This window comes from Heterocephalus glaber, unplaced genomic scaffold (genome assembly GCF_053883595.1).
Source record: "Heterocephalus glaber isolate CG9 unplaced genomic scaffold, H.glaber_assembly_v1.0 deba00001463, whole genome shotgun sequence".
In the NCBI taxonomy this organism is placed as follows: Eukaryota; Metazoa; Chordata; class Mammalia; order Rodentia; family Bathyergidae; genus Heterocephalus; species Heterocephalus glaber.
In genome coordinates, this window is record NW_028258310.1 from 14,249,675 (window position 1) to 14,275,843 (window position 26,169).

The 26,169-nt window shown below is 38.0% G+C and overlaps 1 protein-coding gene across 10 annotated transcripts in view; it reads right to left on the reverse strand.

The window, feature by feature from the left end:
- The window catches only part of Sh3rf2 (SH3 domain containing ring finger 2), a 220,453-nt gene that overhangs the window by 46,762 nt on the left and 147,522 nt on the right, over window positions 1-26,169 (reverse strand). For 8 of the 10 annotated variants that reach the window (XM_087180439.1, XM_021266102.2, XM_021266109.2 and 5 more), the window contains 3 exon segments: window positions 17,295-17,564; window positions 14,641-14,736; window positions 3,885-4,208 (listed from right to left, as the gene is read on the reverse strand). In XM_087180439.1, coding sequence (XP_087036565.1) covers window positions 3,885-4,208; window positions 14,641-14,736; window positions 17,295-17,564 — 690 coding nt within the window. 10 annotated transcript variants of the gene reach the window in all.

The window sequence follows — 26,169 nt, forward strand, 5'->3', positions numbered from 1 at the left end:
AAATAAAAGTCTTCTTCAAGAGCAAAAGACACAGGGCAAATTCTTTACTGTGAGGCATGTGAGAAAAAGTGCTAGAAAGGCTCAAAGTAAAAAAGGAGTAAAACAGAGACAACCAAGAAGAGGGAGGTTGTGGACTTCTAGGATAAACCACAGGGCACAATGATGTTGCCTGGTGTGGTGTTTGAAGACAGCATAATGTAGTGCTAACAGCTTATGTTTTAGAGTTAGATGGTTCTGAGGTCAATCTAGACTCTACCAATTACATGAACTTGGGCAAATCATCTTTGTTTTGCGGCCTTAATTACTTCCTGTGAAGCAGGGACAATACCTCTTTTACCAAGACTTTTACCATAGTTTTAGAATGGGGGAGGGTTTAGGAGGCTGGAAGCAAAAGAAGACTTTGCTATTAGAGGATATCATTCAGCTGTCTATAGTCTGTCTGTTTATCTAACCATCATCTCTATCCATCTTATATCAGTCTCAGTAAAGTTTGACATTATTATTACCATCTTGTTTTGGTAGAAAAATCACTAATAATATGGTTACTGGCACATTCTGTGCATTCAATGAATGTTTATTGATCAAAAGAGTTACACTGATCTGTGATTTTCCTCCAGGAAATTCTTTCTCCAGATTTCCCTGTTGGGAGCATTTCTACATAAATTTTTGGGGAAAAAAATCCTTTCATAATTAAAGAATGACTATAGCTCTCTAAGGCCCAATGTTGCCTTGCCCGAGAGCCAGCTATGGCATGCAGAAACAACTCTGTTTGGCCTTGGGTCACAGCGGAGGCCTCAATGGTCCGTGATGCTGTGGTGCTCAAAGCCATGATAACATCAGCTGAAGACATCCTGGTTCCTGGAGAATCCAGTAATAATACAAAAGAGAAAGTTTTCACCTGGCCAGGGATGAGTTCCTTATCAACTCAATTCATCCCACCTACTGTCCTGGGAATGCTCTCCTTTCTGCCCTCATCAACATGAGATTTGTATCTACATAGGATCACCACCACCCCCTAAGTCACCCGATACTCCCTCCCATTATTGTGTGTACCCAACAAATAGTGGCTAGCTCAGAGAGGCCTTGTCTTTTGGCCTCTCCAGGCACTAACCTCCTGATATACTTTGAAATTACACAAGTCTCTATTGTCTTTTTTTCTTTAACCCTCTCTGTCCCTCTTTCTAGGCAGTCAGAGGAAATTGGCCTCCAATACTTCCCTAAGTATATGCCTCTATATTTCTAGATATTTAAGTCAGTAGCTTTGATTCCTTGATTTATTATAATAAGTACTAGGGTTAAGGCACCATGTGAGGTGCTGGGGTGGGGGAGTAGGGGGCGCTTGATAAGCTGGACCTAACCATGTCTCTTAAGGATGTTGGAGGTAAAGGAAGCAGGAAGACTTGTCATGTGTCCAACTTTCCACTCATCTTCAGCTGTGGCTTGTACATGGGGCATTTTAATGTGTTTTGGCAACACTGTGACAAACATAGAGTACATATAATCCACAACCACATGAACTGAGAAAAGGATGAGATTGAGTGTAGGCTATGTGAATGCCATACTTTGGAATTCTCATTATTTGTGAAAAGTGGGAAGGAATAATACTTGTTTTGAATTCCATTATGATTCTCCCACTCTGGATCAGCTTTCTGTAGAGCAGTGAAGTGACCAGGAGTAAGAATTCCTGGCATAGGGAAGATGGTTGTTGGCTACATCTTTTGGAAGCCAATTCACAGATGAGTGAGCTGCTTACTTCTACTGAGTGTGGGCTGTGCTTTAGATATTCATGTGTCTATATAAAGAACGGTTTCCAAAAATTCTGTGACTCTGGATTCACCGTGACTCATCAGGTCCCTGTTTTAGACTGAATGCACACATGTGTGTATGTATGTTTGCATGTGTGCATGTTTTAAAAGAAGAACTTTAGGCAGAAAGCATGTGTGTACTTGTAAAAAGGTGTTTGAAATGTGTGTAGGAAGTTTTTTTAAATGCAAGAAAGTGTAGATGGAGGAGAAAGTGTGTGTGTGCTTTTGTGTATGTGTGTGCATAGTGCAGGTGGTGGGCAGAATTACATGACCAGCCAACCTCTTAGTGATTCACAGTATAAGATGTAAAGTGTATAACTCTTTGGGAAGATATTTAGAAGGGGAAACATGCATACCCATGCTTATAACAGCACTATTCATAATAGGTAAGTGTTTGAAGCAGCCTGTATGTTCATCAACAGATGAATGGATAAAGAAAATGTGCCATTTGCACAAAATGGAGTACTACTTTGCCAAAGGAAAGATAAACTTGAATAATTTGTAGGAAAAGGGATGTACCATGAGACCATAATGTTAAGTGAAATAAATCAGACACACAAGCTTAAATATCACATGGTTTCTCTTATAGGAGAAACCCAAATTACAAATAGAAAAATAAAAGACATATTTAGGAACTAGGGAAATACAGCTTTCTCAAATCAGAAAGGAGTCAAGAGAAGGAGGGGGGAGGGAAAGGGTAGAAAAGGAATTGGGATGTGTTATGTGCATGTACCAACTCCCAACAAGGAATGTAAATATCAAGCATAAAAAAGGAAAAAAAAGATATAAAATGTTGTACGAGGGGATTGTTTTTCTTTCTGACCAGCACATAGGTCTTTGAGGAGCACTCGACTTTCTCCTTCCTTCTTGTCTTGTTAAAAAGGGATTAGAGTCCAATTAAGCTGCTTAATCCCAAGGTAGAAATTCACGTTTAAAAACAAGAATTACAGCTTCTTGAAAAAATACATCAGTGCAAGTTGAGGTTTGTCCTTTCAAGTTGCCACCTGCACGGTTCCAAAGAGTGTTTCAGCTGAACACCCAACATGCAGTTCTTCTTAATTACTTTGGCTCATACCTCTACTTCTTCATCTTTTAAAGTACCCTTCAACCTAAATAGCCACATCTATCAGATGTACTTCAGCTTCTGAATTGCAACAGTGCATCTTGGCATATTTCTCTTCAGTAGGCAACTCAGTGACCAGGGTTTATAACAAAAATAGTATAAAGAGCTAATGATTATTGGGAGCTTAGAATGTATTAGGCACCATTGCATTAAGCACTTTACATACATTACCTTATTAGGTGCTCCATATGGAGACACCTAGGGCTGGCTTCCTGGGTGTGTGACTATTGTGATCACCCAGGGCCATCACTTGAAATTTGTAATCATTTTTGAGCAAGGGACTTGCAATTTCATTTGACATTGGGCCCAAAAATTATGTAGTCAAATTTGTGGTCTGTCCTGAAAACACTCAATAAGCCACAGTTTCCTTTACTTTCTTTTTGATGCCTAGTATATTTCCAGAGGATGGGATAGTGAGTCTCACACTGTGCTGACCAAGCCATCTCTGGAAAATGGTGCCATCATCTCCTTGGAGAAGTTCTTGAAGGGGCAGGAGTCATGTCATGGCACTTAGCATGGGATAGAAAAGTATCTGGAAGGGAGGGCTATTATTAGACAAGAGGGTGGGAATAAAGGGGAAGGGGCACAAGAGAGGGCAGTAGGAAGGATGGACATGATCACAATGTTATTCATGAATGAAAATGCCATAACGAAACACAGTATTTTAAAAAATTAACATGCTATAATAAAAATACATTTGGGAAAAAAAGAAAAGTAACTATCAGAGTTTGGGCAAGTTGACCAACTCCTCTATGACTCAGTTTCTCCCTCTCAAAAATGGGGATAATAATAATATCTAACTCTAATGAGACACAGTTCTAATATGCAATGCATACAACATTAGTTAGTATTCATTCATTATGGGTGCTTAGTCAGTACTAAACCACAAATACTGCTTGTGACATGGTGTGGATCCCTTGCTTATCTCCCAGGCCCCCTTACCCCAGGATCCCTACCTGTCCAGCAGAGCTGGTGGGTAAGTCGGCCTTCTCCATGGGCTGGGTGATCACAGAGGGGTTGCTGGAGTTGATGAGTACTGGGGTACTGATCTCCACCATGTGGTGCCCAGAGGGTGAGTGGACCATCCGGTTGAGAGTGTTCAAGGCTGTTGTAATGGAGAACTGCCCGGGTCCCTTCCTCCTGGACCCTGGACCCCTGCAGAGTGTAGGCGTGTTAGTTGTCTCGCCTCTGGGGGATGAGGACACCAGGGACAGACTTTTTGTGCGGAATGACTGATGCCCTTTGTTCTTCTCTAGGAGGTGTCTTGCGGTGAGGTTTGGCTGAAAAGACAAAAGGTCCAATAAGAAATTAATCTTTCTGATCTACTGTGAGTAGTTAAGTCCCACCCAGGCTAATTTAGAGCCAAGTCAGACACCACTTCCTTGGCACTTTGTTCAGGTGGCCATTCCTGGGTCAACATAAGAACAGCTTCCACTTTTTTTTATCAACATGTCCCAATTACTTTGTTCTATCAAGTGATTCTCCTGCAGGTATTACCCTTTTACTATGATCTGAAGGGGTTAAAAATAAACCTCCATACTTACTCTTCCCCAGCCCAGGATACTCTTCCTTTATCTGGTTCTCCCAGCCATGTTCACCAGTGGACTCTCCCCTCTTCCTTCAGTCACCCAGAGGCCCCACTGCCAGCAGCCCCTGTGCTTTCCGCCAGTGTTTTTCATTCACATTGCTTCAGATTTTTTTTTTGGTACCGGAGATCAAACTCGGGTCCTTGGGCTTATGAGGCAAGCGGCAGAACCACTGAGCTAAATCCCTGGCCTCTCCATTCACATTGTAATTGCTTACTTGCCTTTCTTTTGCTGGTTGGTCTGCTAGCCACCCAGGAAGGGAGCTTTCATTATTCTGTCCTGTATCACAGAGTGGATGCTTAGAGAGTATTTGTGGAATAATGAGTGAGTGAAGTTCCTTAAGTTAACATATTTGATAAGTGTTTGAGCCAGAATGTAAATGCATTCAGGACCCTGAATCCTTGTGTTAAGGCTGTCTTTTACTGCTTCCTTTCAGTACTTTGGCCTCTTTATCTTTTCTCCTTGTCCTATAGTTCTTAGTGGTGTGCTGATAAGTCAGCTCTCAAAAAAGGAAAAGTATGGAAGCCTCAATTTGTATAGTTTACCATTCTACCAGTGAGTTTAATAGTTGACTAGCAAAATTCTTAGAAATGTAACACTGGTTTTTCCATCTAGTACGCGTCATATCCAGTGTACCACTGTGTTATTATCTACCTTCTCCTCTATGCTTGTAAGTTTCCACTAGAAATATCTGTTGAATATCCTACCCCTGAGCACCCCCGTGGGTTCGTTTCCTTTGGAAATCTGAAATACGTTGACAAAACAAAGGTTCATATGAATTAATCCTTAAATTTCAGAACAATTACTTAAGTTTCCATTATAACCGTCACCAGTTGTTCTCTAAAACCACATGTCTCATTCTAATTTAGAAATTCAACTGTGGAGGTAAAAAGGATTTTTCCCACTTAAGAAATTTTAAAATGACAATGTGGAGAGGATTAAAATAACCAACATAGAGACTTTTAAAGCAGATGTAGTTTTTGCTTTAAGAAGTTTGTCAAATTGTGAAAAACTCATCAAGTAAGGGAATGGGTATTATTATGTCCACTTTAAAGATAAGAGAGAGAAGGAGTGACATAAATGACACAATCAGCATGTAAACTACAAAACAAGAAAATATCAGGTCGTAGGAAGGCTCCAGTGTGATAGAGAGATTGAAGGAAGTGGCTATGTTAGATTGGGAGGTCAAGGAAAACCCTCAGAAGATGACACTTAAACTGAGACAACAAATGACAAGAATGAGTTGGCCATGTGAAAATAGGCATAGGAACATGACAAGCAGAAGGATTATAAGCTAGTGGGAAAGAGAAAAACAGCTTGGCCTATTTGAGGAAAGACAGAAGAAAGAAATAGAAGGATGGCACAGAGTAGATGAGGAGAAGTAGTAAAAGGGGAGGTCCCACAGATAGGCAGAGACTAATCACACAGGGACTGGCAGGCTACAATTTTAAGTGTAACAGGAAGACTTTGGCAAGATTTGGGTAGAGGAATGACATGATCTGATTTATGCTTTTTAAAGCTCATGTTACGGTCTGCTAGTTTCTTATAGTTAAACACATCCTTAGCCTCTGACCCAACAATCCTACTCCTAGGTATTATTCAAGAGAAATGAGAAATAAAACTTATGCACACTCAAAACACTGCTGTGCAAATGTTTGTAGCAACTTCTCTTTCCTTCCTTCCTTCCTTCCCCTTCCCTTCCCCCTTCCTTCCCTCCTTCCTTCCTTCCTTCCTTCCTTCCTTCCTTCCTTCCTTTCTTTCTTTCTTTCTTTCTTTCTTTCTTTCTTTCTTTCTTTCTTTCTTTCTTTCTTTCTTTCTTTCTTTCTTTCTTTCTTTCTTTCTTTCTTTCTTTCTTTCTTTCTTTCCTGTCTCTGTCCTTCTTTTTGAAATGGGTCAGCCAGGCTGTCTTCCAAGTCATGAGAGCCTCAGCCTTCTGAGTAAAGAGAAGCTTTATTCATGGTTGTCAACAATGTCAAATAACCCCAATGTCTTTCATCTATGAAATAGATAAGGTAACTCTGGTACATTCATACAACAAAATACAACTCAGAAATAAATACACAATGAATCTCAATTGCATTATGCAAAATGAAAGAAGACAGCCTTAAAAAAACTACATTCTGCTTAATACTAAGTGAAATAAATCAGAGAAGGTTAAATATCACAGTTTTCCTCTCATACAAGAAAGCCAAAATATAAATAATTTAAAGAGCAAAACAAGAGACATGGTAGGAAACAGGGAGGTAGAATCTGTGGCAACGGGAAGGGAATCTGGGGGAAGAAGAAAGAGGAGAGCTAAGTGGGAGAGGGGGAAATAAAAATGATCAAGACACCACTCGTATGTGTACTAATTCCCCAAGATGAATGTAATGATTATGTATTGCAAATATATACTAATAAATTAAATAAAAAGGCTACATTCTGTATGATCCACATATATGACATTCTTGAAAAAGAAACTTAAAGGAACAGAAAGTAAATCAGTGGTCATCAGGTGTTGAAGTCAGGGAAGGAACCGACGACACAGGAGCATCATGTGGGATTTTCAGCGGGGAGCTGGCACTGTTCTCTATCTCGAATGTGGTGTGTACAGTTGCATGCATTTATGCAAGCTTATAGAGCTGGACACCAAAAAAGCAAATGTTAAAAAAAAGCAAATGTTACATAAACAAAATAAAAAGCTTATTCTGGCTGTTATTCAGAAATGCTGGAATGGAAGCAGGGAAACCAAGAAGGAAATTGTTCAGGGGGGCTCTGTTGGCAGCTTGGGGACCAGCAACAATGCTTTAAATACTCAGGACTCATCCAGTAAGAGGACGATGTATATTCTTTGAGTTGAGTGAGTAATCTTCTTTTCTGCCATTTCTAGATTTAATGAAATAACTTAATTTTTCGGCTTTTGATCTAATTGTTCTGCCCCTGGGAGGGCACCACCATCAGCTTTCCTATCAGGAACATTGACAAAGGGCCCCATGAGGCGCTGCATCTGCCCTGTCCGCTGCCAGTGTGATTAATAGCTCAGCTGGGGAATAACTGCAGGTCTCTTAGATTTGTACCCAATCATTTGCAACAATATCCTTGAGGTTCATTGGGCTGAGCAAGGTTCATCTAACCCAGGCAGGCTCCGTTGGAGAAGTTCTGACAAGAACGGGCATAAACTCAGTGTTTGTTTTGCCACCTTTTATGCAGGTACAATTCAATAAATCAAATGATACACTAACAGGAAAAATTCTGTTTATGCCAAAAAAAAATCCCCATAAGAAGCCTTCGTTCCTTCCAATTGCTTTGCACAGCACTGGTAATTCAAAGCTTATTTAAAGAATTCTCAGCAAGTGCTAGTTTTAATGAAATTACTGAAGTCAAAATTTAAGTACTGCTTTAAAAAGCTCAATTTAGATTTCAAGTAACTTTTGAAAAGCAGGTTCCCACATTAGAGCAACCACTTGATTATCTTATCCCCTTCCTAGCAATTAGGAGAACAAATGAAGCAATGGCTAGTTTGATGATAATTTTGAGGGTACTTGTAATCACTAATTTTAGAGGTAAAGTGGTAGGAAGAGTCTCCAAATGAATAATCATTAAATGTAGAAGTTTTGGGAAAAAGGGTTTCAGAAATGGATCATAAAATCAGTGGTGCCTTTCACCCATAGAGGTATGAAACATCATCTGAAAATGCAGGGGACTGTGCAAAAATTTCACATCTCCTGCATGTCTGATCAGGAGCTAATTGTGCTGATCTCTGTCCTTGGAGAATTAACCACTGTCTCCCAATTATTGTTGTTGTTCCCACTCAGCAAATGTTTCTTGACCCAGCAAATGACTCCATTAGAACTCTGACACACAAATCAGAGTGTGGGGCTGCCCTTGATGACTTCTCCCCCTCTCTCCACTTTGGCAATTCCCCAATCCTAAGGATATTACATATGAGGAGGTCCTTGACTCTGTCCACTTGTTTCCAATCTACCAATCTAAGCCACAGTCATTTTGGAACCGGAACTGAGCCATACACCAGCCTCCTAACTGTTCTTTTTGTTGTTGTTGTTGTTGTTGCTTTCAGCTTATTTATTTATTTATTTATTTATTTTTCCCCATTAAGTTTATTGGTACATCTTTGGTATAAAATACATTTGCATACATCATTGGGATCTTGTACCATTACATGAGTCTCTTGGTTCTTTTTCCCTCTTCCCCTGCCCTCCCTTCACCCCCTCCACCCTTCCCTATTTGCAAAGATTTTGTTTCCATTCTTTTCCTTTTCTCATATTTTTTCCCCTTTTTTCCTTTCCCCTACCCCTCTCACTACCCCTGCTCCTTTAGACCTTTACTTCCTATTACACGATATCAATTATACATTTTTAAAATTAAAATATCAAGACCTAGGAGACATTACCACAGATTTTACAGAATTTAAAAGGATATAGAAAGCATATTTCAAAATTCTGTTTTGAAAAAAATTTGACAACTTCTAAGAAGTACCTTGGAAGACAAATTAATGAAACTAACACTGGAGGAAATATAAAATTTGAATAGCACCTATTAAAGAAAGTATATTCCTAGCTTGAAAACCTACCTATATGACAACAGCAGGCTCATAAACATTTTTACTGATAAATTATATCAAACAAAGCAGAAAAAAGAAGGAACACTTCTACCCTCATTTTAGGAAATCAACATTGTGCTAATCCTAAAACTGGATAAAGATAATAGAAGAAAAAAATATGAACATAGATAGAAATTTGTTTAACAAAACAAACTCTTAGGAGTCAGATCTGGCAGTATGTAGAAAGTGGTTTTGTTATAGGGATGGCAGCATTGGTTCAGCATTGGAAGATCCACCCCCAAAAGTCATCATTTTAACAGAGGAAAGGAAAAAGCCATATGATACTGTCACTAGTTGGAGAAAAAGTATTGGACTAAATTCTACAGCTGTTCATGGTAAAAGCTATCAGGAGCCTAGAAGTAGAACGGAAACTTCTCAATAAATTAAAGACATGTACTCCATACTTCCAACGAGAACGCCTTGTATGAATGGAGAAGATACAATGCTTTCTCCTTAAGGTGGGGAACAAGGGCAGATATGCTCACTCTTTATCTGTCCATTAAACTTTGAAACCTACTCCCCACCAAAATAGTCTGGCAATAAAATGACACAACTAGGATAGGATTGGCATGGCAGAAGCAAAATCTTTATATGTAGATGAAATGATCATCTACAGAGAAAACACTAAGAAATCTCTAGGAGCCCCTAGAACTTTGTACTTGAATTTAGCAGGATTAGAAAACACAAGGTATATATAAAAATGCAGGTCTGTGTATACTTGCTATAAATGAAGAGCTGGATATTGAAATTTAAAAGTTATGTAGGAGTACAAAGGACCTAGAAAAGTGAAAAGAAAAAAACAAAAATAAAACAGTGTTGGAAGACATTTAGTACCTAATTTTAAAACTTCTTCTAAAGCTACAGTAATCAAGGCAGTGATGGTGTAAGGAAAGACATAGATCACTGGAATAAAACAGAGAATCTAGAAATAGAACCACACATATATGGTCCACTGAGTTTTGAAAGATTATTCAACATTAGCATTTTATAGAATATAAACTCGATTCAAGAGCCAAGGAACAGATAGTGTCTTCAGCAAACAGCACTAGAACACCTGATATCCGTGTATAAAAAAGTAACTTCAACCCTTTTCTTCCATACATGAAAATAACTTGAAGGGATCTATGAACCTAAATAAGAAAGCCTAAAAATATAAAACTTTAAGACGAAATTATAAGGGAAAATATTTACGAATTAAGGGTAGGCAAGAACTACCTTGGATACAAAAAACATGATATATAAAAGAAAAAAATTGATGAGATTCCATCAAAATTTAGAACTTTAAATGACATCATTAAAATGAAAAGTAGTCCTTAGACCATATTTACAATGCATATAACCTATGACCAGAATATATAAAGAACTCTTACAGTTCATTAATAGACAACCCAATTAAAAAGTAGACAAAAGAAGATGATAAATAGCCAGCACAGCACATGGAAAGGTGTGCAACACTAGAATCAGAAAAATACTAATCAGTACAATAACAAGATTGAATTATACACTCATTAGGGAAATGAAGTTAAAAGTTTTAAAAGCCTTGTCATGACTTTTCCTTTTTGTTGGATTCTCCCCCTTTACATTTAATTTCTTGTTGTGCATGATGGATTCATTCTGCTGGGCTTCCTGGGGTTGTGATCCTCACTGTCTTTTCCTAGGGTATTGTCTAAAATTTTTTGGAGTGCTGGTTTGGTATTCATGAAGTTCCTGAGGTGCTCTTTATCATGAAAGTATCTTATTTCTCCATCAATTTTGAAAGATAGTTTTGTAGGGTATATCAATCTGGGTTGGAGGCTGTTTTCCTTTAGGGCTTGAAATACATCACTCCAAGTTCTTCTTGCCTTGTGGGTTTGCATTGAGAAGTCTACTGTGATTCTGATGGGCTTTCCTTTGTATGTGATTTGTTTCTTTTCTCTCACTGCTTGTAGAATTTTATTCTTCTGTTGGGTTTCTGGAATCCTAACTATTATATGCCTATGTGTAGATTTTTTTTGATTAAGGCTAGCTGGAGTCCTGTATGCCTCACTTATCTGTATGTCAAGTTCTTTTTCCCTCCTTGGGAAGTCTTCTGCCATCACTTCTGTGAAGAGTTTTTTTATGTCACCTGCACTCTCTCCTCTTTCTTTATTGACTCCAATCAGTCTTATGCTATTCTTCTTTGTATCGTCTAGCAGCTGTTGGATTGATTTCTCATATTCCCTTACTATTTTAAAGCAATTTTTCTTTTCCTCCTCACTAATTGCAATCTTATCTTCTATATCTGAAATTCTATCCTCACTTTGGTTCATTCTGCTGTGCAGACTTTCAATGGAGTTTTTAATCTCCTTGAAATCCATTTGCATCTGTTTTATGGATTCCATTTGTTTCCTATGTTGGGATTCCATCATGTCCCTCAGATCCTCTATTTTTTTATCTGTGTCCTCTCTAGATTTATTAATCATGTCTTGCACTATGAGCACAATCTTTGCTGTTATCTGAGTAATTATTTCTGATTTCATTTTTCCCAGATCCTCTTTTGTTGCCAGTTCAGAGAGTCCAGGTTGTTGAGTATCAGAGTGTTCCATCTCGTTTCCCTTTGGGGTTGCTGTAGGTGATCTAGAAGTCTGTTTTTGCGGCTTGTTTACATGTCTTCTCATTTCCACAGTGGGCAGGGGGCGGTGCTTCTGTTGCCCATGCGGCTCACCTTCTCTGCCTTAGGAGTGTGGAATCCTCCTAACTGGTCTTTCTGGTTTTCTTCTCCTTCATTTTCAAATTACTCTTCCCTCTGTAGCCAGAGCAGCCATTAAGAAACCCAAGTCTGATCACGTGACTGCCTTAGTTTTTCAATGGTTTCTACTGACCTCTGGGCCAAGTTTAAACTTCTTATGACATGGCTGAAACAATATTCACCAAGTATTCCATGTCTTCCTCTCTACTGCTTAGCTGACTTGAAGTCCGGAGGGTTTGTGTGGCTCATTCAGGCCAGTGGGCTAAGAATGGGAGAAAGAAGTGTTGCTTTTGTGCTGAGGCATTTAAATGCTGATTCACAATCCACTCTTTCTGTCCCTTAGAAACTAGGACGTCCATGTGTTCCATATAGTGCAGTTAGGAGATGGCCTTGCCTTATGAGTCTGGGTTCCTGACTATGTGAGTAGAACCTCTTATTATCCTGCACTAAACATGTAGTGTGGGTGAGAAATAAAATTTCATTTGTTAAGCCACTGAGACTTTGGTGCTATTTATTATGGCAGCATAACCTAGACATCTGACTATAAGGATGGCTTACAAAGTCATTTATGATGTGTCTCCAGTTATTTCCTTGACTTCATTTTTGTTATTCTCTTCTTTTTTAAATTCCAGGTCTGGAATTCTTTTGGTTCCTTGAATACAGTATAACTTCCTTATCCCAAATAACTCTTGCATATACTACCTCCATTCCCTAAAATGCTCTCCCTCTGTACTTACCTATTTAACCCTAATCACCCCTCACAGCTTGGTTTAAGTGGCATCTGCTGACCTCCTACCAAGGGAAATTACACATTATAACTCCCTAATGGTTCCCTCTACCTCACATTATGAATTGTTCATCACGTTTGTAATTACTTGAATGTCTGTAGTTTCTAAGAGTAGGGGTGCATATCTGCCTTATATCTTATGACTTAGCTTAGGACCTGACAGAGCAGGTACTCAGTGAAAAATTAGTTGCATTATTGAATATATGTTTAAGATAGGGTCTCACTGAATAGTTGGTTTTCTAAAATTTTTCTAACCAGCTTCAAATAGCTTTGTATTCATTCACTTGTTATATTTTTCTTTTTGTGTTGCTGGGGATTGAACCCAGGGTCTTACACATGTTTGGAAACCTTTTTCTTTTTTGGTACCCAGGATCAAACTTGGGACCTAGCGCTGGAACCATTGAGGTAAATCCCTGGCCCTGGAAACCCAGTTTTTTAAAAGAGTGCCTGTTCTGTGTTAGGATAGCTTGTGAAGTACAACCAACACACCTGTCAGGTGTTCATAGAGGAAATAAACTGAGTGTTCAACCAATTGCTGAAATTTTATGGAGAGTATGGATTTCTAGCTGAGCCTTATTAAATAAGTGAAATTTGAACACATAGAAGGCACTGGGTGGGTATACTTGGAAGGTGCTGCAGGAAGCAGAAAGCATTAGGAACAAGAATATCTTTTAGTGGCAACAGTAAAAAGAACAACCTTTGTTGTTCTTTTCCATTCCTCCCTTCAATTGTTTCATTCTTTCAACACTCATTGAGTAGAGGGCATATAGAAAACCTTGAACACTGGACAATGCTATTGGTATGGGATTCATTCAGAACCAGCTTTGGCTCTTAAGAATGGAAGAACTGGTCTCCTCTCCTCATTTATGCTTATGTTCTATTTTCAACCTACCCTTTACAGGGTGGAGACTACTACTTTTACTTCTTTGACAGCTCTCCAATTCTCATTTTTTAATGCTTTATGCATGGTAAGCACCTACTAAATGCAGCTAAACAATGAAACCTCTCTTTTAAATTTGTGGTGATTTGCTCTGAGCTAGGGTGAGGTTCATAGCACTACAGATTATGTTATTATACTGAAGAAATAGGTGGATAGCCTAGCAGGTTTTCTTTTCTTCTTAAAAAAGTAGCTTAAAAAAACAAACTGTGGAAGAAATAAATATGCACTCATTTCAGAAGATTTAGAAAATACAAGTTGACAGAAGGTATGAAAATTTTCTGCCATCTCACCATTTAGTGATCATTACTATTAGTATTTTAGTACACTTCTTCTAGTTGGTTATCTATTTATATACGCACACATATATTTATAAAGCTAGTTTTACACATTTTAATATTTTTATTGTTGTAGAAAACATATATAAAGTTTACCATGTCAGTAATGTTCGGTAATGTGCATTATAGGTCAGTAATGTTGAATATATTTACCTTGTTATGAAATAGTTCTCTAGAACCTTTTCAACTTGTGAATGTGAAACTCTGCACTCATTAAATTTATTTTTAACTTGACAATGAATCATAAATTTTTCTATACTACCAAATACTGATATTAAATATCATTTTACAATATTTTAATTGGAATATATTTTTCTATCACTATAATATTTTCAAACTCAATCTCTGTTGCGTATTTATATTATTTTAAGCTTTCATCATTATACACAAGGTTATTATGAATATTTTTACACATTTGTCCATATATCTTTGCATACTTATCTAAATATTTCCTTACCATAAACTCTCAACTGTAGAATTGCAAGAAGGTATATATTTTATGGTTTTTGATATGATTTTATTTGAGTTTGGATTTGAGAGATTTCACCAATGTACATTTCCAGCAGCAGAATAGAAATGGCCTATTTTCCCATACTCTGCCAGAATTGGGTATTATTGTGTGGCATCTTTTCTTTAGGGACTTTAGATAATTCTGAAATACGACTCATGTCAAGTAAGAATTGCTCTGAGGCCTCACTGAGGCACGTATATATTTCCCAGTCAGCTTGGATCAGATGTAGACTTGTGACTCACGTACCTCTACAAATAAGATAGGGAAGATGCCCACTTTATCTCCTAACTTGCCTTCTGCCCAGTTCTCATCCACTCGGCTGATCACAGTGATGATGTCATCCTGAAAGTGAAAGTCCCATGGTCAGCATTTAATCTCAGTTTTCAGGTGATAAAGGTTTTTTTTCAATGGACATCAATCTGGGGTCCAAGCAGCTTATGATGTAAAGGATAGAGCTCTTGTATAATTTTTTAAGGAAATCTGTCTGCTAAGAATAGTTTCTGCTATGAACTTTTTCTATAAAGGGCAGTATTTGGTTCACCAAGATTATAAAAGGAGTGGGAATAATTTGGAGAATCAATGGAATTCACAGGAAAAATTGGCAATATTTGTAACTTTCAATCACCAGAAGAATTTAAGGTTTTCATTCAAATTAATCTGATGGAGAAATCAAAATGGAAGCCATAGGGAGACACACTTTTAGCTTGGCAAAAAGAGTGAATTTAATGGTAATTCTGAAGACTTTTCAGAACCTAATCAATTTTAATATATTAAAAATAAACAGCTTTTTCAAATTTTTCTTATTATAAAAGATTTAATTTGTGCAAACATTTGAAAATACAGATAAACAAAACAAGAAAAAGTTTCTACTACAATAAAGACACAACCATTTTTAAGCAGCTTGGCTAACACATTTTTCCTAGATTCTTTTATATCAAGGTAAAATGTATGTACATAGAAATATCTTGATTTAAAAATTTTCTGAAAGCATACATACATGAAAACAATAGAGTATGTAAGTCTTAGATATGAAGTTGGGAGAAATTTTACATTTGGCTAAAGCCATAAACTCCGCATCTAATTTAAGATACAGAACTCACTCAGTACCCAGAAGACTCCTTCATGCCCTTTCTCAGCCCCCAGCAAAAGGTAATCAATATTCTTATTTCTAGTACTGTACATTCATTTTGTCTATTCTTCATACAAACAAAGTCATACAGGACACAGATTACTTGCTTAATATCACATCAAGATCATTTTTCCATGTTCATACATGTTCATCAGCATATTCGTCCACTGGAGCCCTTCTGGACTTTCTACCCATGTTCCATACTCCTAAATATTTTAGATTAATTCAAATCTAAATTTGCTTTTGTACTGTGCCTTCTTAGCTTTCTGTGTCCTCATAATTTGTGATCACACATTGGTAGGTTATTATCTTTTTAATGCCTGCCCTTCCTATCAGACCATAAACTCTATATGTGCAAGACTTGTGGCTATTTTGTTTATCTCTGGTGTTTCCAGCACCTAACACAATGATTTTACTTAACAGGTATCCAATAAATATTCCTTGAGCATGGGCATGCATAAATGAAGACATGAATGTATGAATAAATGTACAACTTATGAAGATAGAAAGCACTAGGAAAAGAGCAGCCTTGGGAGGGAGGATCTTGAGTTTAATATGGACATGTTGAATTTAGGAAGACTGTGAGATTTCCTAGTGAAGCCTTAGCATTCCATAGCCTGCCAGAAGGGACCAAATCTTCTTTCTGGCACTTTTGACATTATTTTTCATTTATGAGTCCATCTGTTTCTGCCATTAGACTGCTGGCTCCATGAAGGTAGGGACACTAATTTATTATCTTATCCAAGTGGCCAACTTGGCACATAGATGGGGTCAAGGAATGAATGAGTGGGGAGTAAGTGCCACTGTTTACAAATTAATGTAGATCATTACTTTGAAATATAGAAGGCAGTGTGTTTTTCTGGTTTGAGGGACTCTGAAGTAAATCTCATTTCTGTTATTAGTAGAACACACATATTTTATAAAATAGAAAACCTTTCTTGAGCTATTATAGCAGTGGTACTTCTTATATTTATATTTATCTATTTGTCATAAGTAGTAAACAGTGAAAATAACTCCAATATTGGTTTCTATGAGAGAATTTGAATGTCTATGGAATAATACATACTAAATCCATAGAGTTAAAGTAGTCTAGATTTAGTAGAACTATCATTACTTGGCAAATGGTGAAGAATCATCCAATGAAAAGGAGAAGCAAAAAAAAAAAACACCTCAGGATAATTAATGTGCTTGAAAAATATATATTGAAGGAGGTTATCTATGTATAAAGGTATGATTATGCTATGTTTTGAGTGTTTTGAATACTATGTTTTCAACAAAATAGAAGGTTGTGGATGAGTAGAATTAGGTGACCATAACTTAGGGAGCAAGAATGGCCTTGCAGGTACATTATTATGAGGTAGTGCTGTTGCTTTGCTTAGCATGAAATCAAACTATGTTTGTAATGCTCTGTCCACATATTTGTTTCTCTTGCTACTCTCCCAGGAGGACAGGAAATGTGACTTCTTCATGCTTTGTCCTCAATGCCTGCATTAGTGCTCAAAAAATACTTGTTTTTGAAGTTGCAATAGAAAAGGCTTAAAGATTTCTCCTAAATACTTAATTAGACTGCTCTACAGATTTCATTTTTATGTAGTTTGAATTATCTGCACATATAACATACATATGTGCACACACATATTAAACACTACACATACACATCATGTATAAAATACATCTATCTTTTAAAAATCAGCAAATATTAATCAACTCTGTGTTCTGCCATAGTCTCTATGTGGTCCCCAGTGACTTTTGTGGCCACCCAGAATCTTACCTTGAGGAAGGTCAGGCAATCCTGGTTGTCATTCTTGTCCTTGTTTCGTAGGTCGAAGTTGTAGAGGGCCCTGCAGAGTGGAGGTGGCTGGGGCAGCTGCTTGATGACTTCCACGGAGCTGGCCGGGAAGATCCCATTGACTCCATTGATCTCTCCAAGGTACCAGTTCTTGTCCAGCTGTCTCCGGAGCAGGATGACATCTCCCTTATTAAACCTCAGGTCACCAGGATTCTGACCTCGGTAGTTGCATAAGGCCTTTGCTCGAGGCACCTGCAGTGGCCCAGATGAATAAAATATATACTTAGCTTAGAGGCTGGAGGGGCTGAAAATATAACATTAATAACTAGCTGCAAAGCACAAGCCATGTGCTAATTGTATTTGTGTATGAACTTATTTAATCTAGGTAGTTCTTTGAGATAGACAGTCATTATCCCTACTTATCAGATAGGGTGACTGGGACCCAGGGTGGTTTAGTAATTTGCATAAGGTGACACAGTTGAAAAATGGCAGATGTAGAATCTTAACTCAGGCTACCTGATTCTAGAGCCAGGAACAAAGTTTTGGGCTTGACCTTCAACTATGTGAACTTGAGTGACTCTTTCTGAGTCAGTGACTCTGAGCCTGTACTGATTTTGAATTCTAGTCTCACCTTTTTCCACTTGTGTGATTATAGTTACTCTTTTTTAAACTGTATTCATTTATGAAATGAGATATTAATAGAATACCTACCTCATTAGGGTTGTTGTGAGCAATAAAAATATCTATAATGCATCTAACAGCTTGCTTACCACACAATATGTACTCAATAAATGGCTTCCTTATTATCAACATTTTTTTATTCTTAAGTTCTTTTATTGGTACATTTTAGGTATACAATACGTTTACATTTATCATTGGGTGCTTGTACCTGTACATGATGTATCTTGATTCTCATTTTTTCCCCATTACCTGTGTGCCCTTCACCCCCCTCCACTCTTCCCTATTTACATAGACATCATTTCCATTTTTTTCTTTTCTCATAATTTTTCCTTTCCCTTCTTTCCTTTCCCCTTCCCCTCCCACCACCCCTACCTCTTTGGACCTTTTTTCCTATTTCAAATTATCAATTATTCATTTTAAACATTTTAACCCTTATTTACACTTTCAGTTTCTCACACTAGAGAATTTCTCACACTAGAGAATTCAATATTTACACGTGTGTCCTATTTATTTCACTGAAGAGTATGGCCTCAGTATGCATCCATTTAGCTATAAATGACTCTAGTTTCTCATTCTTTATGGCTGAATAGTATTCCATTTTATAACAAAACCACATCTTCTTTATCCAGTTTCCAGTTGATGGGCACTTGGGCTGCTTCCAAGCTTTAGCTATTACAAACTGTGCCACTATAAACATGGGTGCACATATATCCCTGTGGTATGATTCTTTTAATTCTTTGGGGAAAATACCCAGCAGGGGAATAGCTGGGTCAAATGGGACCTCTAATCCTAGTTCTTTGAGGTATCTCCATACTGATTTCCATAGTGCTTGCACCAGTCTACACTCCCACTAGCAATGGAGAAGGGTTCCTTTCTCCCCACATCCCTGCCAGCATTTATTATTGGTAGATTTCTTGATAGCAGCCATTCTTTCTGGGGTGAGGTGGAATCTCAGCGTTGTTTTCATCTGCATCTCTTGAATGACCAGTGATGTTGAACAGTTTTTCATATATTTATTTGCTGCTTTTACTTCTTTGTCTGAGAAACGTCTGTTCATTTCAGATGCCCCCTTTTTTTTTCAGATGCCCATTTTTGAATTGGGTCTTTGAATTTAGGGTGGTCTGATTTTTTTCAGTTCTTTATATATTCTAGATAGTCCTTTGTATGAGGTACAGCTGCTAAAATTTTTTTCCCACATTGTAGGTTGTCCCTTAGCTCTGTTGGTGGTTTCTTTTGCAGTGCAGAAGCTTTTTAATAAGATGAGATCCCAGCTGTTGATTCTTTGTGCTAGTTCCTGTGCTACTAAGGTTTTGTTCATAAAGTCTTTTCCTATGGCAATGTATTCAAGAGTTCTACCTAACTTATCTTCCAGTAAGTTTAGTGTTTCTGTTTTAATATTTATATCTTTAATCCACCTCGATCTTAGTTTGGTGCATGGTGATAGGTATGGGTCTAGTTTTAATCTTTGGCAGGTTGAAATCTAGTTTTTCCAACACCATTTATTAAATAGGCTATCTTTCCTCCAGTTAGGGTGGTTGGGTCTTTTGTCAATGATGAGGTGGCTGAGTATGTCTGGAGATGCTTCTGCATCTTCTAATCTATTCCACTGATCCTCAGGTCTGTTCTTTTGCCAGTACCATGCTGTTTTTATCACAGTAGCTTTGCAGTATAGTTTCAAGTTGGGGATTGTGATACCCCCTGCCATGTCTCTGTTGCTTAGAATTACTTTTGCTATTCTGGGTCTCTTCTTGTTCCAAATGAATTTTTGGATTGCTTTCTCTAGTTCTGTGAAGTATGTTGTTGGAATTTCAATTGGCATTGCATTGAATCTATATAGTAGTTTTGGAAGTATGGCCATTTTCACTATATTGGTTCTTCCTACCCAGGAGCAAGGGATGTCTTTCCACTTTCTTGTATCCTCTTCGATCTCTTTTTTCAGAGTGCTGTAGTTTTCAGTGTAGAGGTCTTTTGCTTTCTTTGTTAGATTGATTCTTAGATATTTCATTTTTTTGGATGTTATTGTAAAAGGAATTGTTTCTCTAATTTCTCTCTCAATGAGTCTGTTATTTGTGTACAAGAAGGCTATTGTTTTTTGAGTGTTGACCTTGTACCCAGCTACTGTACTGAATCTGTCAATTTAGTCTAGAAGTATTATCACTATTTTTAATGGAAAGCTAATGATATCAGTTCTACCTGCTCCTCAGTGTTTTTAGGAAGAAAAATGAGAAGAAAGAACCACCTGAAAATAGAAAGTGCTACCATTCATGAGAACGGTGGAATGTAGTTTGTCTTCAGCCTTCTGTAGAAATTGTAAACTCCATGAATGTTTAAATCATTAGGAAGCTCGAATAAGACAAAGAAATAACTAGTCAGAAGTCAATCATCAGTTTAAAAAAAAATTGTCTGTCAAGCAGTTGCCTGTTTAAGTAGTTAATTTACTGAAATGCATTTATTTTCTAATTGAAACTGGTTTGTCCACATGAAAATGGCTTTATTCTGGTCTTGCCTGAAGTCAGCATGGCAAATTAAAAGTTCTAACAACTTAGGTTTAATTGAAATAGTATATTTTATTTGCACTTTCCTGAAATAGTAGTCTCTTCTCATTGTGGTAGTCCTGGTATTTATAATGGGATTTAGGGGAGCATTAAATCAGGTCTTTAAGCATCTTCCAACTCTGCAAAGTTCACTTGAAAAGGGAATTCCAAGCAGCTCAGGAATAGAGACAAGATCTCCCATAATTGTGCTGATGAGATGGAGTTGTGGGTACAGTGAAGAGAGCTCAGGTACTAGAAAACCACAGGAGCACATCGAATGATTATTTCTAAGTAGTGAGATTTTTGAACATTAAAAAAATTCCTGGGTGTTGAACTGTGTTTCTAACTTTTCTTCAATGAAACAATTGTATTGCTTCTGAAAATTGGGTAAAACCGGTGAAAAAGAAAATGAATGAAGCTGGGAGCTAAGGAGTGAAAGGTATGGAAAGAATTTAGGAAGAAAATAAACCAAACTGGGTAAGATAAGCAAACTATGTAACTTTTAAAATTTTTTTTTAAGGAAGATATTCTTCACCTGAGACACAAGCAGATAGAAGTAGAATAAGAGGAGCGGATTTCTGGGGAATGACTCAAACCGGCAGGACTCTCAAAGTCGCGTACATAAGGAAACAATAGTTGCCCTTTCATATTTCTTCTCCCCAATTTTCCATTGTAATACAGGCTGCATTTTTCTGGGTATATGACTGCTTGGAATAATGGTCACATTTTCCAGTCTGCCTGGCAGCCAAGTTCTGGCTAATGGAATGTAAGCAACCTTTAGGAAAGGTCCTTATTGAGAGACTGATGCTCCCTTCTTTCCTCTGTTCTATGCTGTGGAATGCAGGCATGGTTCCTGGCGCTCTGGCTGCCATCTTGAATAAAGAGGACCACAGCCACTCTTAGAAGGAAAGGCCCAGCTTGCATTGCTGCCATACTCATCCTGGACCACTTTACCTCCTGACTTTTGTCTGAAAGCTATATAATCTTCCATCTTGCTTAATGTATTATTTTTAGATTTATAAAATGGAAAGGAAAGAAGAATGAAAACATACAGAAAAAACTATCCAAGCCACTTTTGCTTTGCCTAATGATAATATCAGTAGCTAACATTTATTGTTTCTTCTTATGTGCCAGATACTGTGCTAAGAAACAATAAATGGACTTTGTACAATGTACTTTGTTGAATTATCACAACATCTGAAATGTGTATTATATCTAATTTCAAAGATTAGAAAAATGAGGACCAGAAAAGTCAGAAAGTTCCTCACATTTGTAAAGCTAGAAGATGGTGGTTTTAAGATTTGAACTCAGAACTTAAGTTAAGACCAATCTCTTAACCACTAAGCCAGTATTCTTCAAAAGGAAGCTTATGGTTTACATGTACCAGAATCCTGGAGATGGAATGTGATTTAAGTAGCTTTGGTTTTCTTAAGCTCCCCTGCCACCCAAGTGTGATGCTCCTGGTTTGAGCCATCACTTGAACTCAAATTTGGGTAATGGTGTTTTGATGTAAATTTTGTAATTGCTAACCTGCTTTCTTCTCTTCATTTCTGGAAGATATTTCCAGGGCACGTGGATTACATATTTTAATGAGCACTGAGAATATATATTAAGTCAAAACTATGTATTGTGTTTAAAGTCCTTTGAAGATTCTTAAACTTTGAAATCTTGAGATGGTACTAATTGTCCGACTGTCTTCATCTTCATCATCATTTTTCCTCCATTTCCTCTCTGCATAGCTAAGTACTGTATTGCAGAAATGACTTATAAATTCTATTTTAACACAGAGACCCTCTTTATCTTCTTTCTCTTTATTTTGATTAATCCCTTTCCTGGTATCTCAATTTTCTACTCATACTTAAAGATAACATTGACTTCCATGTGCAAACAAGAGCAGAGGAGGGCAGAGAGGGATGGAGTAAGGGAGAGGGAGGAGGAAGAAGGTGAGAGAGGATGCCTGAGACAGTGAATGAAGAAAGAAGGAAACTAACATAACTGGGGTTCTGCCAGGCCACAGACATTTTTGTACTACTGAACTTTTCATCTATTATCTCATTCATATGATTTCAAAATCCTATGAAGTAAGGAGTAGTATCCTATTTTATTGACTAGGAAAGAGAAGTTCTGAGGTGATAAATGTCACCAGACAAAGTCACACAGCCAGTGTATGGAAGACACAAGATGGGCTTAGGCTTATCTGACCTCAGAGCCCTGCAGCCTCTAATCAAATTCACTGTCTGCCATCCAGTTGAAGTCACCTAGAATATTGTTTCATCATAAAACTCATTCAGGCTGTTTTGTAATCAAAATCTGAATAGAGTGTGAATGCAATTTGGTTGCTGCTGGCTGTGTTAACATGAATTATTGAACTCCAGAGCCCTCACATAAAAGTTAACCACCTGAAGAGACTCAGCTGGTTGATTCTATCCAGTCTTCAACTGTTCTCTCCAGGGAAAATGATTCCAAGTTCCACATCACCTATTATCCATTGTATTGCTGGTGGAAGCTTTTATCACTCATAATTGTTTTCTGTCAGTACAGGTGCAGGGGTGAGGGGGTGGGGGATAAAGTGAGTGTGGAACTCTCGCAGTCAGATCATTACCAAAGTCTTTTGCTTTGTGTTATTCAGAAAGGCAGATAATTCAAATGTGAACTTGGATTATCTGTGCCTAAAAAGCATTCCTTTTCTGAGATTTGAAAAGCTCAGGACTTTAGTGCTCCTGTAATTTGTCTATTCATTTATCTCCTCAGTAGGGTCTTGAAGCTGTAAGAGCAATGGTATTGATAGAGGGATAATGCATACAACCCAGAAACAAGGAACAGGGGTATTCAGAGATATCAGTGGGGAATTATTTTCTTGCTTTTCTAAGCAACTCTTTCTCTGAGGAACCCCCGTTCTCTCTTCATTTTCTGATTGGTATGTCATTCACTCTGGTTGTACCACACACAAGGTTACATGGCCTCAAGCCTGCCAGTTAAGGAACCCAAATATCCCTAGCATAATGATTGGTACCAGACAGGAACTCACAAGGTATATGCATTCAGGGCCAAATAGTGTCTTCCTTGATATGTGACACAATAGATACTGAGAAAGAATGACTGTTACTTTTGGATCATAGCCTTAAGCTTTGGGCTCCCAGGGCAATATACTGCAGACCCAATATTGGGCCATAATATTAGTGACATATTTCAATCAGAGGATACAGTTTGCAGAAAGAAGCTATAAAAGGCAGCAGAGCTAGAGATACAGTGAAATGAAAAGGTGCCTTAGCCTATTTTCCACTACTGTAACTAAATACCACAGACTGGATAGTTTATAAAGAAAATAAATTTATTTAGCTCATGGTTCTGGAAGTCTAAGAGCATGGTGCTGGCATCTGCTTGGCTTCCAGTGGGGTCCTTGTTGCTAGGTAATCACATGACTGAGGGCATCACGTAGTGAGACAAAGCAAGTAAGCCAGAGAGCTCACTTTTATTACAAAGTCATTTTTGCAATAGACCATTAATTCACTCATCTATTAATCCATTCATTAGGGAATAACCCTCAAGACCCAAACTCTTCTTAAAGGTCCCACTTCTTAATGCCACATAATGGAGATTAAATTTCAATATGACTTCTGATAGGGACCTTCAAACCATAGCAATAAATAACTAGATAGCTAGAGCCTCAACAGTAAAATCTGAACCCTCAGGTCTGGCTGTGCCTGAAAGATACACAGCTAAATGAGAACATATTCTCAATGTATTGTTTATTATTTAAACTACTTTGTGTTTCTTTTTGATAATCAAAACTGAATAATTCCTCCCTTAAGGTACAGAGAGACTGGAGGATATTCCTTGTCTTATTTTTTGTTTCTCTTTTTCCTCTCAGGCCTTAGATCCAAACAACCCTCAGTTACGAAGCTGACACTGTGTGTGTGTGTGTGTGTGTGTGTGTGTGTGTTTAAATTTATTTTTTCCTCCCATCATTTAACCACAAAGGCAGACATAGTCATAGAAAGTGCACAGAAGAGAGAGAAGACCAACATCCTGGCATTTGAGCCAGAGGACAAAGAAGATGTCTGGGATTTAGGCATGGCCACGTGTGTCCACTGTCCAATGAAATGTGAGCAGAAAGCATGTGAATCACTTCCATGAGGCTCTTCCTGTCCTCCCTAAAGGTGATAAGGGAGGTTCCAGAGGGCAAGAGTTTTTCAATCAGGTCTCTAAGTGAGAAGATAGTGGAGCAACTGTGCTAACCCAAGGTGGGTGTACAGTGTGAATATGAAATAAATGTTTAAAGTTGTAGAGAGACCATGTTTTTGTTTTTTAACAAACAGAAAACCTGAACAATTCCTGACTAATATATCTTTGAAATCCAGAAACAGCAAGATCCCATAACAATGAAATATCCGAATAGGAGAAATCAGAAATAGCAGGAGGTCCAGCTGCTGATGAGCCCTGAGATTACTTCCAATTAAAAAAAACATACCAGGGGTATGGATTGACCACATGGTATGCAAAGCAGCCCAAGTGGACCAGAATCACCACAGTGACCACACAAGGGAGACTTGGTGTAGGAACTTGACAGGTACGGAGGAAAGAGGCCTTTGCTATGTACTGGGGACACTTCCCTCAGTTCAGAAAGTTTTGGGCTGGTTCTGTGCACACCTGGCATCAGGTGGAACCAAAATCAACATGCTGAGCAAACTGCTTACCCCCTGAGCTAGTCATAAGATTGTCCATCCCAGGAGATGGACTCAAGAAAAAGCCATCTTTTTTTTTTTTTTTGGTACCGGGGATCGAACTTGGGTCCTTGCACTTGCAGGGCAGGTGGCGAAACCACTGAGCTAAATCCCCGGCCCCTCTTGACTCACATTTGGCTCACATTATCACTCACCAGGCTATGAATTCCCTGCTGCTAGAGAATTCAGGGTTTGAGTCTGAAGCACCTTTGTATCTCTGTCTCTGAGCTTATGTGGATACAGATAAGTGTTTGATAAATGCTTGGTAAATGAATGAATGAATGAAGAAACATCCAGGAATTGCTGTTCCTGGAGGGAAAGGAAGTACAAGGCTCATAAACATGATTGATGATCATTTTGCAAAAGCAAGATTTATTGGCACAAGCTGGAAAAAAAGATAATTTTGGTCTTAGAGAATTTTAAGTGAGCAGGGGAGGAATCAAGTAAGGTACTGGTTTACATTCTGGTTTTTCTAACTTCTGCCAAATCAAAGCTTCCCTGATCTTTAGATTAGACTACTGCAAATTGGGTCTAATGCTAATACTTTCCTGTGCTTAGTACAACTTAGCAAGTCTGGTTTATCCAAACCTTGCACATTAAAACAAAAGGTCTGGCATTTACCTTGGAAGATAACTGGGTAAGCCTTTAGACTATTCTGCTTGATCAGAGCTTTTGTCTACCTGGGGAACTTGGGTTACACTAGATGGTTTAAGCAACTATGTGCTTTATGGTGGAATCACTGGTGTACGCAGTCGAATCTTGACCTCTGAAGGGCCTAGGGACTAAAGGCAGCTATGTGGGTGGACTGGCCTCCAGTAGAAATCCTGGACACTAAATTTGAGTTGCACTTCCCTTGTTGCCAGTATTCATGCATGTTGTCATGCATCATTGCTCGAAGAAATAAATACTCTCCACAGG